Source organism: Lycorma delicatula, chromosome 3, assembly GCF_047948215.1.
Source record: "Lycorma delicatula isolate Av1 chromosome 3, ASM4794821v1, whole genome shotgun sequence".
NCBI classification, from domain to species: domain Eukaryota; kingdom Metazoa; phylum Arthropoda; class Insecta; order Hemiptera; family Fulgoridae; genus Lycorma; species Lycorma delicatula.
The window spans coordinates 139,257,152-139,273,480 of record NC_134457.1 but is presented as its reverse complement, the minus strand read 5'-3'; the positions used below and the strand labels follow the sequence as shown (position 1 = coordinate 139,273,480).

At 29.8% G+C, this 16,329-nt stretch overlaps 1 protein-coding gene across 1 annotated transcript in view; it reads left to right on the top strand.

The window, feature by feature from the left end:
• The first annotated feature begins 3,163 nt into the window (after positions 1–3,163).
• LOC142320988 (phospholipid-transporting ATPase ABCA3-like) overlaps positions 3,164–16,329 on the top strand; it is a 33,079-nt gene continuing 19,913 nt past the window's right edge. Inside the window, exons 1-4 of the mRNA XM_075358988.1 lie at positions 3,164–3,258; positions 5,286–5,517; positions 11,073–11,242; positions 13,524–13,679. Coding sequence (XP_075215103.1) covers positions 3,169–3,258; positions 5,286–5,517; positions 11,073–11,242; positions 13,524–13,679 — 648 coding nt within the window. The 5' untranslated portion in view covers positions 3,164–3,168. The remainder of the gene's footprint in view (positions 3,259–5,285; positions 5,518–11,072; positions 11,243–13,523; positions 13,680–16,329) is intronic.

Below are 16,329 nucleotides of genomic sequence, written 5' to 3'. Positions count from 1 at the left end.
GTATTTTAGAAGATGTTTTATTTTAGAAGATTCTAGTTTTCAGTCTAGAGCTCAAAAGCTCAGGCTATTTTTTTGGTCAATTTAAAAATCCCAAACAAGATTATTTAATTCTACTTGAGGTTTCAGATGAGTTTCATAGGAAAATGTTGTACAGAGTGTTCAATTTAAAAAGAGGCCCCATCATTCAGTAGTTTATACTAAATGCATATATTTGTTAAAATGCATGTACTGATGTGAGATGGGTAGGTAAAGTATTGTGGAAGATGTTGATACTACTGGATCTGGGGAGGGGAGGAATGTTAATTGTCTGCAGATTTTGAGTACTGGCTCAAATATGCTAGACATTTGACCAAATTTGAGTGTCAAGCACTGTCTTATGCAAGGTTGCATAATCGTGTGTTGTTATTTGTTAAAGTTTGGTAACTGTTGAAGAATGAGTATTTGAAGTAGAAACTTGCAGACAATCTCATGTTGTGTGTCAACGAAAGTTTGGTGGGAGAGATTTTAAAACGAAGCACCAGGAAAAGTATTGAGAAGTTAGTTAAAATATCTTGTGAAACAAGTTTGGTCACTGCATGAAACATGCCCGACTCCTGCACGATATGCAGGTTGTACAGGACATTAAAGTGGCAGTTAAAAGAGTTTAAGCTGGGAAAAGAATATTTTACTAGGTTCAGCCTACACTCTGTACTTGCTTCAAAAGTAGCATCATTTTGCTCATCATTTTAAACTTTGGTAGCTTTCTCATCTTCAAATTAGCTTCTACAATAACAGAAGTGTTGGAGATCTGGGTGAGTATCTCATAGTGAGATACTGGCCCTGTAGCAGGTGGCAAATTTGAGTATTTTACTATGTGTCAGGATTTACTACTTACTCTTCTTGTAATAAAAAGTAACAGTCTGATGAATGATTATGTGGTTCACACCACACAATAGATGTGGGAAACATCTATTGTGTGGTATCTATTGCAAGCTGTTGTATGTGTATACAACAGCCTGTGTTGTATACAGACTTCTGTGTTTCACAGAAGTTGAAATGAAAGGCCCAGTTCTTATTTTATCTTGATCCCTCATTTGTCAGACAAAATATAGTTCATAACGACCTAGATGATCTTTAAACATCACACACATACATACATACATACACATATACACACACATACGCACACACACACATACACACACATACACACACACACACATATACACACGTACACACACATACACACACATATACACACATATACACATATACACACATATATACACATACACACACACACACATACACATACACATACACACATACACATACACATACACAACAGAAGTTATCTATTTCAAAGAAATGTTATTTATACACTCCTTTGGCATATTTATTCTTTATCTAGCATGTATTTATTCTCTATTTGGTGTTCCATTTATCTGATTTGTCTCTTTAAATCTCATCTTTTTCTGATGAATTTTGTATTTTTTTCTTCTTCTTTTAGTTTTATACCTTACATATGTACACTAAACCTATTATGTACATTTTACATGATTTTACTTACTTGTAGAGCTTGATTTATGTAACATTTCGTAATGATTCCAGCTGATTATATTAATTCATAAAGTTTTTTTAAACTAAAGTTTAATTTTTATTCCATTATGTTATTTATTTATTTGTTATAAATTTTCATTATTGATTTTGCAACATTATTGAACGTGAAAAACTTTTTCACTAACTACAATGATTAGTTTACAGTAGTATAATATATTAGGGGTAATGTTTGAAACATTATATTTCAGATAAAACTTTATTTAGTCTTTTATAATTTTCATTACAAGTTGTTTTACTTCAGAGTTTTGTTGCCAATTTAGAAGTTAACTAGTGTTGTCAAGATTTATTTGCAATATTAAGTTATAGTTTAATTTCTCATCATTACTAATCATTTAGTATCTATATAAAATTTGTAATTGCTTACTTTTTATCTATAACTAGTGATTATTTTTAACAGGATAAAATGCATTATCAAGCTAAATATTTCTTTATTCTTGTTAATTTATTGTTATCTTTAGGCCATATATTCATTTATATTACAGAGAAAATTTTGTTAAACATCTCATGGCAGTGTTACTATAAGTTACTAAAAATGAAAAAGATCCACTTTCAAAATACAGGAACTTTTATTTCCAAAATACCTTAAGGAGCAAATTAGCATCAACTTCTTTTTACTAATTTTTTATGAAAAGGTTAAGAAACCTCAATAGTAAGTAATTGAATAACATATTTCATCTTTGTTGCTTGTTCCATTTAATATATTGTTTTTGTTAAATTTGTGCATTTAGAACTTCACTGAAGGAGGATCAGCTAATTTGCTTTGAAAGGTCTTTTGGAAGAAGTGGTTTAGATCCTTTGGCTTTGGTATTTTTGAAAGCTAGTTGTTTAATATTAGATAATTTTGTATGAATTTAGTACCAATACATACACAATGTGAAATATGATAAACACATAACTGTCTGTGAATTCAGTATATAGTTAGAAAATTTGTTTACTGGACTACTGAATTACCTGTTTCATATTTAACATTGATCTAATGTTACTTGCTAAAATATAAACATTTTTTACTTGTTTCTAAAGCATCCCAATAAACAAGAATTGTTTTCGTTGTAACATATTATTTATATTATAAATATTACTTGTGATAAAATATTGTATTAAATTTATCAATCAAGCAATTTTCTGCACGGATCATTATCCTTTTTTTAATCATATTTATATATATTTTATTTATATGTATATTTGTACAACTATAACAACTAAAAAATTTCAGTTAATATTTCCATATATGTTGTTACTGAATCTTCAAGTTATTAAGGGTCAACTTGTGACCTAATCATCATCTTTTAAAAAAGTGTTTTAATTTAGGTTGCCTGTTGCTGGTTCTATGCTAAGGGTCATGCTTTATGTATTTTTTTATCACTTAACATATTTTACTTAAATCTACAATATTATTTGTATTAACTTACTTTTTATAATTTTTTATTCATATTACCTACATTGTGTGTACACGTACAAGTCATTATTATAACATTTTTTCCAGCAGTTGGTGTCACATCATTTACCCTTTTACAAAAAGGAAGTGGTAATATTAGTCTACTTTCTATTTTTATCATGTTTGTGATTGATATGATTATTTATGGAGTAATTGTATGGTATGTAGATAATATTAGGCCTGGTCCATATGGAATAGCAAAACCATGGTATTTTATTTTTCAGGTAATAAACTCTAGTCTGATTACTCTATGTCATTAAGTATTTATAAACAGTATGAGTTTTATTTTAGTTGGGGTTTACTGGTTATTTTGATGAGCTGGTCAAGGTCTTCCTGAACTCATATAAATATGAGTTCATATTAATCACTGTTTAAGAATCCATTAATTAAAGAGTGATTAAGCCAAATATGTGTTTGTCAGTCTGAAGACTTACTTGTTCAATCTGCCTTACCATACAACTTATTTACTGTTTTAAGTTTAGTTAGAATTGTAGAGTAACATCAAATTGTAAATAAATAAGATATTCTTGTGCACTGTAATTCAATAAATGGACTTCAAGTATTTATTGCATTTGTCAAATTTACTACTTACCTAGTAATTGCAGCCATATTCATATCAGCATTCGTAATTCCAAAGTAAGTGTAGTTTCTACTTCTTCAAAGCAATATAGATATCCCAGGTAATCAATAGACTGATGGATAAGTTGACAATAATGCTGATAAGCGCTGTGTTAAAGAAATGCAAGAAGATTATTTTGTACAGGACTATGAGAGAAAGAAAGTGAGTGAGTGAGTGAGTGAGTGAGTGAGTGAGTGAGTGAGTGAGTGAGTGAGTGAGTGAGTGTAAATCTATATAACCTTTAATAAATTATATAACCTTTATATAAAGGTTATATAACCTCTATATAACCTTTCAGTAAAATCTATATAACCTTTTTAAAGGAGGATCACAAAAATACGATCTGACTCATTCAAATTAGGATTATCAGCAACTGTCTTTCCAATAGGTGTAGATTTAATTAAATACCAATGTTCGGATAAAATTTATTCTGTCCTAAATTCTAATAAGTATACCTTATTTTAGAATCCCTAATTTGTTTAACATTATTATTGTGGATGATCACATCAGCATTATGAGTGATTGATTTAATATGCAGATTCAGTTGACTATATGGCATAATCCAAGGAGGCTTTTACATAATCTAATGCTAGAGAAACATAGACATTAAAACATTACATTGGAAGTGGTTAAAGTTTATGAGAACTAAATTAAAATCGTACTCAAGTAATACAAAATACCAATCAACAGTATTTAATAACTCTGAAATGAAATCTAAATTCTGAAATAATGTCAAATAATTCACTACTTCATGAAAAATTCTTTATCAGAAGTACCAAAAAATAAATTATATATCATACAATTTAATTATTTTTCTTTTTAAAACTTCCTTAATCTATTTATTTTAATTATATTAATTCTTTTATCAATCAATCTATAAGTCAAAATTTATTAATCTTGCTGGTCATTCATAGAAAGATCTGTTGCTGATAACTCTTCTGTATTGTGATTTACAATAATTATTCAAAAGCTCATATGCTTTATTGTTTAATCTCATTCTTTTTTGTACTCGTCAAATTAATATTTTGATTAACATAGAACATTAATTAAGAGAAAATTATTTTTTCCCTACTTTACTTTCAACTGTTTAATGGGTTTATAATACTGTGTCACAAGGCAATATATTGGCAGAATATGAATAAAAAAGAATGCATGAGTTTTTTGCTCTGGAAAGCTGATAATAAAAATCTCTCAAAAATCAATAAATGGAAATATGACAGCATTTTTTAATCTCATTATGACTGATCATTCAGATTATAGAATATTCTCTAAATTAACATGGCCCGAGTAAACGTTTTACATATGTGTACGTTGCACTTCTTGAATGTAATACTAGAACATCTTTTTTTCTTTTTTTTTAATGAATGGTGTACCTCTTAGAGAATCTGAACTTAAATAATTATTATTAAGACATTACCTACTGTATCCCAAACTATTACACTGTCAATATTGAAAAATTAAGTATTGATTACTGAGATTTTATCACATTTACTGAGATAAATAAAATTTATTAAATAAGTAATATTTATTATTTAAATAATATTGTCTATTTCTATTTTTGCATGATGTAATTCAAATATATTTTGAAATCTTGACAATTTTTTCAATCTTTTATTGCTGTCTTACATTTAGGGTTGCAAAAAAGAAGAAGAAATCCAATTTACTCCTGAACAAACAATAGAGTTATGTGAGAAACCACTGCCATATATGAATATTGGACTTTCAGTTAAAAATTTAAGGAAAGTATATGATAAAAGTTATGTAGCAGTTGATGGAATAAGTATTGATTTCTACAATGGACAGATCACAGCATTACTTGGACATAATGGAGCTGGGAAAACAACAACTATGTCCATGATTTCAGGTATAATGTTCTTTGTTTACAGGTGTGAAGAGATTATAATTCTACAAAAAATAACAAAATTTACGTGAGTCAGATATATAATTAACAATATTAAAGGGTTCAGAATTACATTGTTAACAGATATTGGTGTATCTATAAATGCATTTAATAACAATGTTTCTTTTTTTGATTTGAGATTAATTTCTAAAATGATTCCTTTTTTTTAGTAAATCTGTTAATCAGAATCCTATTTTGGTCAGAATAATACTGCATCTTTAACATTGATGGAAATTGGTTATTTAGTTTAACTAATCCTTTTTAATTTAATTTAATTTTTTTATCAAAAGAGGATAAACACTGTTTACTTAAATGATGAATTGACTTTGTGAAAGATATTTTTTCATTAGGGTGTTTCTTTCACTAGGATGTCATTTCCATATTCTTCATACATAATTTATTTACCATAATAAAATCAGTGTTTAAAGAAACAATAAATGATTTTTATTATGCTAATAAAAAAACTAGTGATAAGCGAAGATGTAAGATTCTATTTTACAGTCAAGACCTTGTCTTTTCAGATTTCTTTCTCCCAAGCCTCCTTGAAAAGTATTATAATCAAGTAAAACGTAATCAAGTTTTACTTGATTAACCTCAACAAAAGAGGTTGAAGTGTATGCACTGAATGTCACATTAAAAAGATTCAGAAGATCAAAGAAATTGATTTAAGGTGCTTGAGTTATATTCAAATTTTATTAATTTGAGTATAACAAATGTGTGTGTGAGAATGATGCCAAAAGCCTTCATGTAAGAACAACATGAAATTGAAAAGAATGCTGGTTATGATGTCTTAAAATGAATGAAATGACAACTTTTAAATCCTTGCAAAATGTCATGATACAGTTTAACATAATTTGTTAAAAAATGAAATTGATTTTTTTTTCTCAATACAATACACTTGCATAAAACCTTATTTGTCAAATAGTATTTGCTTACAAAATGCATTACAGTTTTGGATTATCCATACTATTCACTACACCTAACATCCTTCAATTTCTACTTTTTACCAAAAATTAACAGAAAAGAGGGGACCTACTTTGAAAAGATTGGAAGAGCCAAGTGACTGAATTGTTAAGCCATTCAACTAAAGTCTTCCAACACACTACCTCAAACAATGGAAAATGCACAATAATGTGTAAATTGGCTGGAAAGTACAAGTGGCTAAATAATCTAATAAAATTAAACAATTTTTTCCATTTACATTTTTTTTTAAATCTTTAACAAGGATTTCTGCGTCTTTGGAACAATTTTTTTATATTATATAAATTAAACGTTTTTTTTTAATTAAACATTTTATATTTCAGAAATATAAGTTTACTGTCTATTGATTGAAATAAAGAAAAATCTTTATTAAAAAAAACATTTTTAACGAAGACGAGGTTAGAAATTTTGAGTTTTTTTTTGTTGCAACGATATTCTCTAATTAACTGTAAGTTGCGTGCAAGTTTGTTGATGTCTGATATTTACTGCCTTCATGTGTTGCCTTTGTATAAGGATACGATGCCATTAACATAGTTCAGTTACACCAAATAAATCTTAATATTATTTTTGTGGTAAATGTGTGTTTTCAAAGCAGTAAAAATAATATGTTTTTAAAAATTTTCTTTAAGCTGCAGGTTATATTCTGTTCTGTGATAACAAATTACTATCTATAAGATAGTACTATAAGAAAATACTATCAATATAATATTTTCTTTACTATCAATGTAATAGAATGGAATAAATAATTTTAAATGTTATTTTCCCCCAAATAATTTATCCAGCTATTGATTTGTTAGACTGAAATTCGAAATAATAGATAAAATGTTTACTAAAATTAGTAAAATTAAAAGTTACATTTCAGTGATTGTTAATATCTCTGATAAATTTGACGTAGACGGTATAATTTTATTATAAAGTACTGAATTCTTGACTTCGTGAATTTCTTAAGTATATATTTATACTTAAAGAAAGAAAATTATCAGAGTTAATGGTTTGAGGTTGGATTGAGTGTTGGGCGTCTTTCATTCCTGTTAATGCTACTGCCTAGAATAATGATGCAGTTTCCTACTGGCACAGATTATAGTGAGTGTTTACGCTATTGCGTAAACTTACGTTATTTTCCTATGAATTCAAAGCTAGGGTTGGGTCATGTTGTTATTACAGGCATGGTAAATTTATTACTATGTTTCGTTTTGGGCTTGTCATATTTGTATCTGTTTGATTATTTGTTTTCGTGTTCGACACTTCTGGCGCCGCCCAGACTGTCTGCTTCTGTCATCTTTAGTGACCGCGTGTATTCATTTCTCGCTGCTCTCATACATTCCCTTTTTGTTTCGTTCCCATACTAAACAGGCACACATCTCTTGTTTTTTACACACACTCTCTCCTGTCCACTGCCTAGGCTTGGTTTCCCCCTCATTTTGTTCACGCCATCTTTTCGGCAGAGTAGATCAGACCTTCACCATGTAGAGTCGCCTATGACTTTTCGCTCTCAACCTTTGTGCTAATATCTTCATCGCATTCATACTCGCATACACGTTGCAGTATTTCTCTGTCGAAATTATATCTAGTTCTACCCGACAGTGGTTCGTTATTTCACCGATCTCTGTTTTGTTTTTGCCTCGTTTCTTTATCAAGTTTAATCTTCAAATTCTGTATATTACGTCTATGCTGAAAGTGCTTCAATTACTACAAACTGCCAATTCTATCGACGCCGAATCTTCTCTAGCTGCTTCATCGATGCAGAATCTCTCCAAACTCGTTGCTACATTTTTGAGACGCCACGTCCTGCTCAACCTCTAAACCACGTCTCACCCCCGTATTCCTGATACACCAGTGCGGACTACGCCCAGGATTACTGTATGTATTCATTTACCTTCACTCACGAGTTCGTCTCTTGCTAATATTTGTGTGCTACAGGCAAGTTCAATTTTTCATTATTTATTACGTTAAACAGCTATTTTATCATTAAAATTTGTGGAACATTCAGTTCATCGTACCTTTGCGCATTTCAAGTTTAGTTTAAAAACCATTTATTCACGACAGATGGTTTATATAAGGTTGTGTCATCGTTCAGCTGCAACCTATTTTTACGTGCTTAATTATTTCAATTTGTTGTTATTGTAATTAACTCTATCATTTAATCTTGTATTTTGTAATCGCCGAGATTAATTCTTTTCTACTCATGAACTGTATTCATAATAATTCTCTTAAATTAACCTAAAGCAAATTACTCCTTATGTGCAGTTATGTTTTAGGACTTCTTTGTAATTTTATATTTTCAAGAAAGCTTACTAGAAAAGGAACTCTATTTATATGCTTATTTATTTCAATTTGATTATTGTAATTAACTCTTTTTGTACTATAATATCATTGTGGCCTTTTTTCTACATTAAACTAGAATTACATGTTTGAATTATTTAATGCTAAGTTTGTTGTTCATAAATCAGGAAAGGCCAGTGCCAATTAAGATTTACTGTAATTTATTTGTCTAAGTTAATGACATTTTTTCATTGCTAATTTTTTCATTATTACATCATTTGTCAGTATTGCAATAGTTTTCCAGTCATACTATGTTTGTTGATGTTTTATTTTTCTAAGTAAATCTCATTTTAATATTATACTGATATGCTGATTTCAGTTGATATTTCTTATGTAAAATAAGTTATGTTTATTTCCTAATTTCATTTAATTTAAGGTTATGTTTTAACATAAGTTCAGTTGTTTCACATAATTAAAGTCCAATTTCTTTTGGTAAATACGAGCTGTGTGTTTTTTGTTAACTTTACCCAACAGTGAGTGTTCCATTGAAATATGTGTTTATATAAACTAATTTTTTTTCTTCTAACATTCAGGTGTGTCTGATAAAAATAGTTTTCTTCCTACATTAGTTGGTTATAATGAAGTGTTAATGATTGAAGCTATTTTGCAAAAATAGCAATTGTTTTATGGTTGCACAATGGTTTTTTGATGCTACTTCAATGTACATCAGATGCCACTTTAATGCTGTCAGTCATTTGCTAGAATCAGGGTGATTTTTAAAGAAAGTGGTTCATCATTAGACAAGAAGCCTCCTGATAAACAAAGAACATAGGTGCTGGAAGAGCTCGAATGTTATGTAGCATTCCATGATTATGTCAGTTGTGTAACCTGTTGCCGCCAAAATTTGAATCTTTTAAACATTATAGACATATTTACTTTATATAATGAGTGATGGATCACTTACCCATATAAGTGGAAATTACTTAATTTATCATTATTATTATTATTCTTCACGTTTTCACTTACGTATATAAACTTAACTTCTGGTATTGGGCAACCAACAACCTTGATGAAATGCATAAAGAACCAATCCACACTGCATGGTGTGCAGTAGCATTCTAAGAAAATTTATCCATATTTCATGTTGGACAATGATGGTAGTAATACTGTTACCATCACGTCAGTTTTTTCAAGAATTTTTGTCTTCTCAAATAGTGGAGTAACCTGAAATTAGTTCAGACAAGCTTTATAAGTTGTAGTGGCTACTCAAACAACTAGATAGTCAATGAATGTAGTTAAATGATTATTTTCAGGTAATGATATGTCCAGACAATATTCCTTGGCCTGCAAGATTATCACAGCATGCAATTTTATCTTATAGGGCAATTAGAAGAGTAAAGTATTCAGTGATCTATCCTAATGAAATGCTAAAGAACTCAAAGGGAAAAGTCCTGTACATGTCATAAAAACATAAAAATTTGAATGTGCGATTCAAAATGGTGGCAACAATTTTGAAATAGGGCATTGAAAAGACAAGCACTGAATATCTCAATATTTTAATTAAATAAACTGGATGTTCTTAGAAGAAAAGGGTGCAGAACATTCCATGCAGTTTGTATTTCTTTTACTTGTTGAGCTGTATTTTTTTACTTTCTCTTGAAAAATAATAAAGGAATTTAGAATGCCTGGGACAAAATTCTAGACTCTATTATTAGTGTTTCTCTTGAAACAACAGAGTTACTTCAATTTTGCATGAATTCAAACTTGAGGAAGAACAAAAATGGAGAGCAAGTAGGCTAAGCATCTTCATTAGTATTAGGTTTCATCTTTGATGGGAAGGTAAATGTATATTGAATATTGCAGTATTTTTCTCACAGGGCTATGATTTGTAATAAGGGGTTCAGGGCAAGATGACCTGAAGTAACCTGCCCTATGGAAGTCTGAAGAAGCAGTCCCAATGTCAATTCACTTTTTGTTACTTCAATAAGCCAACAGAGTATGATTACTGTGATAAGGTATTCATACCTAAATGCATTTAGGTATTAGAATTTGATAGCTTATGTTGGTTTGGCAAGTGTTTTTTTTTTTTTACTTTTTATTTTTATTAATCTTGTTTTTATTGATAATATGTGACTGGTATGTGTCCATTCCATTTTGATATTAATATGCCCCTTTGTATTAATACAGTGGCTACTGTATAGCTCATAACAGACATAAATACTGTAACTGAATAATTGTATAAATTGGCATATTTCTATGTAAATTTTTTTTTAAAGGAATGATATCACCAACAGCTGGTGCAGTATATAAGCATGAGTCAAATGAAGATTTCTATGATATATTTCAAAATATGGAAAGATTTAGACAACAACTTGGTCTCTGCCCACAAGAAGATATGTTTTATCCAGGTTTTACTATAATGGATCATCTCATTTTTTTTGGTTTGGTATGTATACAAAGTGCTGCAAACTAGATTTTATTTTTGCCATTTTAACTGTCATTGACTGCTGTGATCATTACATAATAAATGGCACCAATTTTACAAAATGATGTAATTGATGATGGCTTTGGCTGTCAGAACTAATTCTGACAGCCAGAATTAGTTACCCTTTGTTACTTCATCACCCAACTTTATTTTAGTAAAACGAATAAATAAAGATCAAAACTATATTTTCAGAGCAAGTAAGAGTATTTTAAAATATGAAATGTGCAATAATATAAATTTTGTAACTGTAGTAATTTGGAATGCACTAGTTCATTTTTTGTATCTAGGAATCTGTAGTTTGTGAGTGCGTATTTAGGGAGAAGAATGAACTGTTTGTATACAGGTTTGGCTATTAAATAATGAGATTAATGTTGCTACAGAAGAACTGCGCATGCGCCAGAGTCATACGACCAACAGCTGTGTAGCGTGAAACCTTCTCTTTTGATTGTTTGTCACTCCAGTTTCTGTTGACATGTTAGTCTGACCGTGTCCTTCGTTGGGATAGCATGTTCTTTGTTTTGTCAAAAAAAAAAGTTTTTATTAGAGCAAAGAATTGTCCTGAAATTTCATATGAAGTTTGGAAAAACTGCTACTGAAACTTATCTTTTATTAAAAAAAATATATTTATTAAAAGTGGACCAAGATGGCCGATATGATGTTGAAGATGATGTTCGCCGCCCTTCCATGTCAAAAATGTATGAAAATATTGGTTATCTGATCCGATCTGATCGTTAGTTAACTAGTCGTGCGATTACTGAAACTGTAGGAATTGACAAAGAATGTGTAAGCCAAATTTTACATAACAATTTTAAAATGCAAAAAAATGTGCTTAAAAATGGTGCCTAAAATTCTAACAATCGAACAAAAAGAAGCTCGTGGAAATGTTTGTTTTGACACTTTGAAAGCTAATGAAAACGATCCATATTTCTTGGAAAGAATGATGAATCTAGGTTTTTCACTTATGATCTAGAAACTAAGCGTCAACCATGCATTTTCTTTTTTAACCTCCGGGTCCACCGTTAGGTATTTCTTCAGCTCGAATGAGCAAATCAAAATTCAAATCTATGATGATTGTTTTTTTCGATATTCATGGGATTGTGTACCTTCACTAGGTTCCTGAAGGTCAAACTATTAATCATTATTACTACCTTAAGGTCCTTCTTCAAATCCATGAAAAAATAAGAAAAAAATGACCCAAATTGTGGAAGAACTAGTTATGGGTTCTTCATCAGGACGCACCAGCTCATTGTCTCTCAAGATGTTTCTAGCCACGTTTAACATCTCAGTGTTAGATCATCTGCCTTATTAGCCTGACCTGACACCATGTAACTTTTATCTGTTCCCGAAGGTCAAATCTACATTAAAAGGAACAAGATTTCAGACCGTTAAAGCTGTGAAAGAAAAAGCCCCACATATCATGAAAGGGCTCAGAGAAGAAGACTCAAGCACTGTTCAACGCTCCATGCGAATTTTCCATTTTTCAAAACAGTGGAAACTTTGCATGGGGCATTGAAGGGATAGAGGAAGGGTGCATATTTATATGTATAAATTTAAAATAAAATATTTTACAGCACTAGTCTTGTTATTTAATAGCCTTGTATGGTATCAGACCATCTTCCCATCTTCAATCAATCACTTGCATGTATTTTGCTCCACTATGGTGCTGAAACAGTATAGTTCCATCACCTTACCCACAACTAAAATACCCCCTCTCAATTGTACAAAGACTAAAACTACAAACTTTTGACGTACTGTATATCTGATTATTTGTTAAGAAATAATCATCCTATAACTAATATTGAAAATTTTGGAAATAAAATAAAAATTGGAACAGTTAAATAATAAATTTTTTTAAATAAAAAATAGAAAAAACTGATGTAATTATTAATAAACAGACATTACTATCAATTGTGGAGAAGAAAAAGTAAAATTAACATAATAGAGATATTTTACACCTAAATAGGCAGAAGTATAAATTTTAGTTAATTTCAAATGAACAATGTTGGATTTCAACTGACCCAGCAAGACAGGCCTTAATTTTACCGCCTTCCACAAAGTGTATTATGAAAACTGGTATGCTATGGTTGTTATCAAACTCCTTCAGCACAATCTACTGATGAATTTTTAATCGTTTGTGGAAGCTGTTTTGATTGTCAATTATTTAGTTGGCATCTTGCTGCTTAAGTGTTATTGTGTTGAACATATTTCATTTTCTTTTTCAAACATGTTTTATCTTTTTCAGCTTAGAGGATTATCTTCAAGAAATGCAGAAGAAAATGGAAATGATATTTTGTCATTATTAAATATGGCACATACATCAGAAAAAAAGGCAGACGTGCTTTCCAAAGGAATGAAACGTAAGCTGAGTTTGGCTATCTCAATTATTTCAGAACCACAGGTAGGGTTTTTTATTTGTTAGATCCATTAAACTTATTAATTTTGTTTTTTTTTTTTAAATTAACATTAATAAAATGTTAAATCCTTTATTATTTTTGTAACTAGAGATTTGATTTATGTTTTTTGGTTTAAGTTTTATTAACTTGAGCAACTGGCAATAATTTCATGGGAATTCCAGAGATTTCTATTAACTAAATCATTTTTACAAATATATTTCCTTTTAAACTATTGTTGACTAAATTCACAAGATTCTAATTTTTAAAAAAGTATTTATAATATATTACAAAAATCCTTTAAGTGAATTTTTTCAAAACACTTAAGAAACTTATCAAAATCAGCTTCATTATGTCTTTTCACTGGAAAGATCAACTTAAGTCTTAGGCATGTGATAAGACTAAATTAAATTTTACTTCAAAGAGTACTGATTGACTATAAAAGAGCTTACATACTACTACATAGAAAGCAGAACTTACCTTTTTTATTTTCATGGTAACAATCAATAAACAAACAAACAATGCTGTCTTTGGTTTTGAACTTTACCATGGTTTAACTTTAGTTAATGATCTCAGGAAAATTTGTGACAGTTAGGCCCAGAAAATACAGAAATTGCGTAAATGAAACTATTTGCTTTTAAAATGTTAGTTTTAGAGTTTACCAAAATTTCCATGTTGTAACCCTATTAATGAATAAATCATATTTTTATAAAAATAATCGTACACTGTACTCCCCTATATAATATCTGGTAAATACAGCCCATAAAGTTGTTGCTAAAATGCATATAAAACTGATTACAATTCAAATAAATAAATAATTGTAATAAATAAATAATATAAAAATTTTGTTACATTAATGTTTAAATTATTTTTATTATTTTTTTTTGGATAATTTAAAATATATAAATTTGAAAATATAAATATGTTCAAGTGATATTTAAGTATGGAAATAACTTTATACTGAATATGTGAGAGGTATTTGAAGGCAGAAAGAAATGGGGTTCTACATATTTAAAAAAATCTGCATTATGATGGTGGGTTTTTAATTTTTGTCTGCCATCTTAGATGTGCCATATTGAATAAAAATTAAAAATTAAGATTAAACTTATATTGAATTCATTATAATCATTTGTTATAAATAAGATACTTAATTTCGATTTAAAATTTTACATTAAAAAAAACAATGGTGAAACCAATTTTTCTGTTAAGGTGTTTGTTATTAAGCTTTACCATTCAAAGTTGCAATGACGGAAAAATCGTGTTAACTCCAAAATGAGTTAAAACGTACTGCATCAACAATTTTATTGCTTTTTACAATAATCCATAATATATACAATAACGAATACAAATTGACAACTCTACAAGGATGTTTTGTTCATCGACGAGGCAAATTTCACTTGAGATGGCATCAACTTATGCAGTGAGCATACATGGGCAGAAGTAAATTCTCATGAAATGGTAAAAGCGATTTTCAACATTGATTTAGTGTCAATGTATGGTGCCGCCTTCTTCAAAATCAGCAGTTTGGACCATTCATATTATCTGACCACTTAAACTCTGAGGTCTGCCTGAACTTTTTTCAAAAAGAATTGCCGCAGCTGCTTGAAGATATTCCTCTAGCACCGAGAAGCAAAGTATACTTCCAGCACGTTGGCATACCTCCCCACTTCTCTTGCACTGTTTCCACTTACTATTCATTTGCTTGAGAAGTGGATGGTCGTGGAAGTCTACATTCCTGGCCACCAAGATCGCTGATCTAACATCTTTAGATTTTTGTGTTTGGGGATGAATGAAAAATATTGAATACAAAACAAAAATGAATTCCAATGAAGAATTAATTGTCAGAATTATGAATACAGCTGAGCAACTTAAGGACATCCCTAAATACTAAAGAGAGCAAAAAAGCAGTACAGAAGCGTGCCAAGTAATTTGTTTAATTTTTTAACATTATAATAAACTGGAACGTTGGTGTAGGGTGTGCACTAGGTCTAGGTCTAGGGTAATGCACTTTGGTGTAGGGTACAGCCTCTAACAGTTTTGAATTTTTCTAACTTTTCTTTGTTTTATTCAACTTATTGTATACAAATTTATTCAGAATTAAGTTCTCTAAAAGTTTTGTTTACCCATATAACAAAGTTATTGTACGTCAAACAAACAGGAATTTTTGCCCCAACTTGTTGGTTTTCACCCCAGGTTTCTCAAAAATTATTGCAGATATGGTTTTGAGACCTAATTTATTTGATTTTTCAGATCAAAAACTGTAAGAAATCGCTAATTATACTGTTAAGTCCTAAAAATTTCAGTATGATCTCATTTCATTGGGATAGCTGAAATACAAGCAAAATTTTTCACTAGCTGTAACTCGCAGACGAAGAATTTTAGGACATTTGTTTATATGATATTTTTCCACTATTTTCATGAATAGGTTATAAAGGTCCCAGGAGAACTTAGTGATACATTCTATATAAATAGTATGTGCACGCACACACACAGTGTGCATATATGGATAATCATGGTGGGTGTATGTCATCTGATATGAATTAAAATTGACACCTAAAATTGATACAGCCTTTCTGTGTAATAATGAGGATCCTTGTGCCACTCTTATTAAGGAAAATGTAAGGAGTGAAGTGTTTTCCCCATTGCTGTTTTCATTTA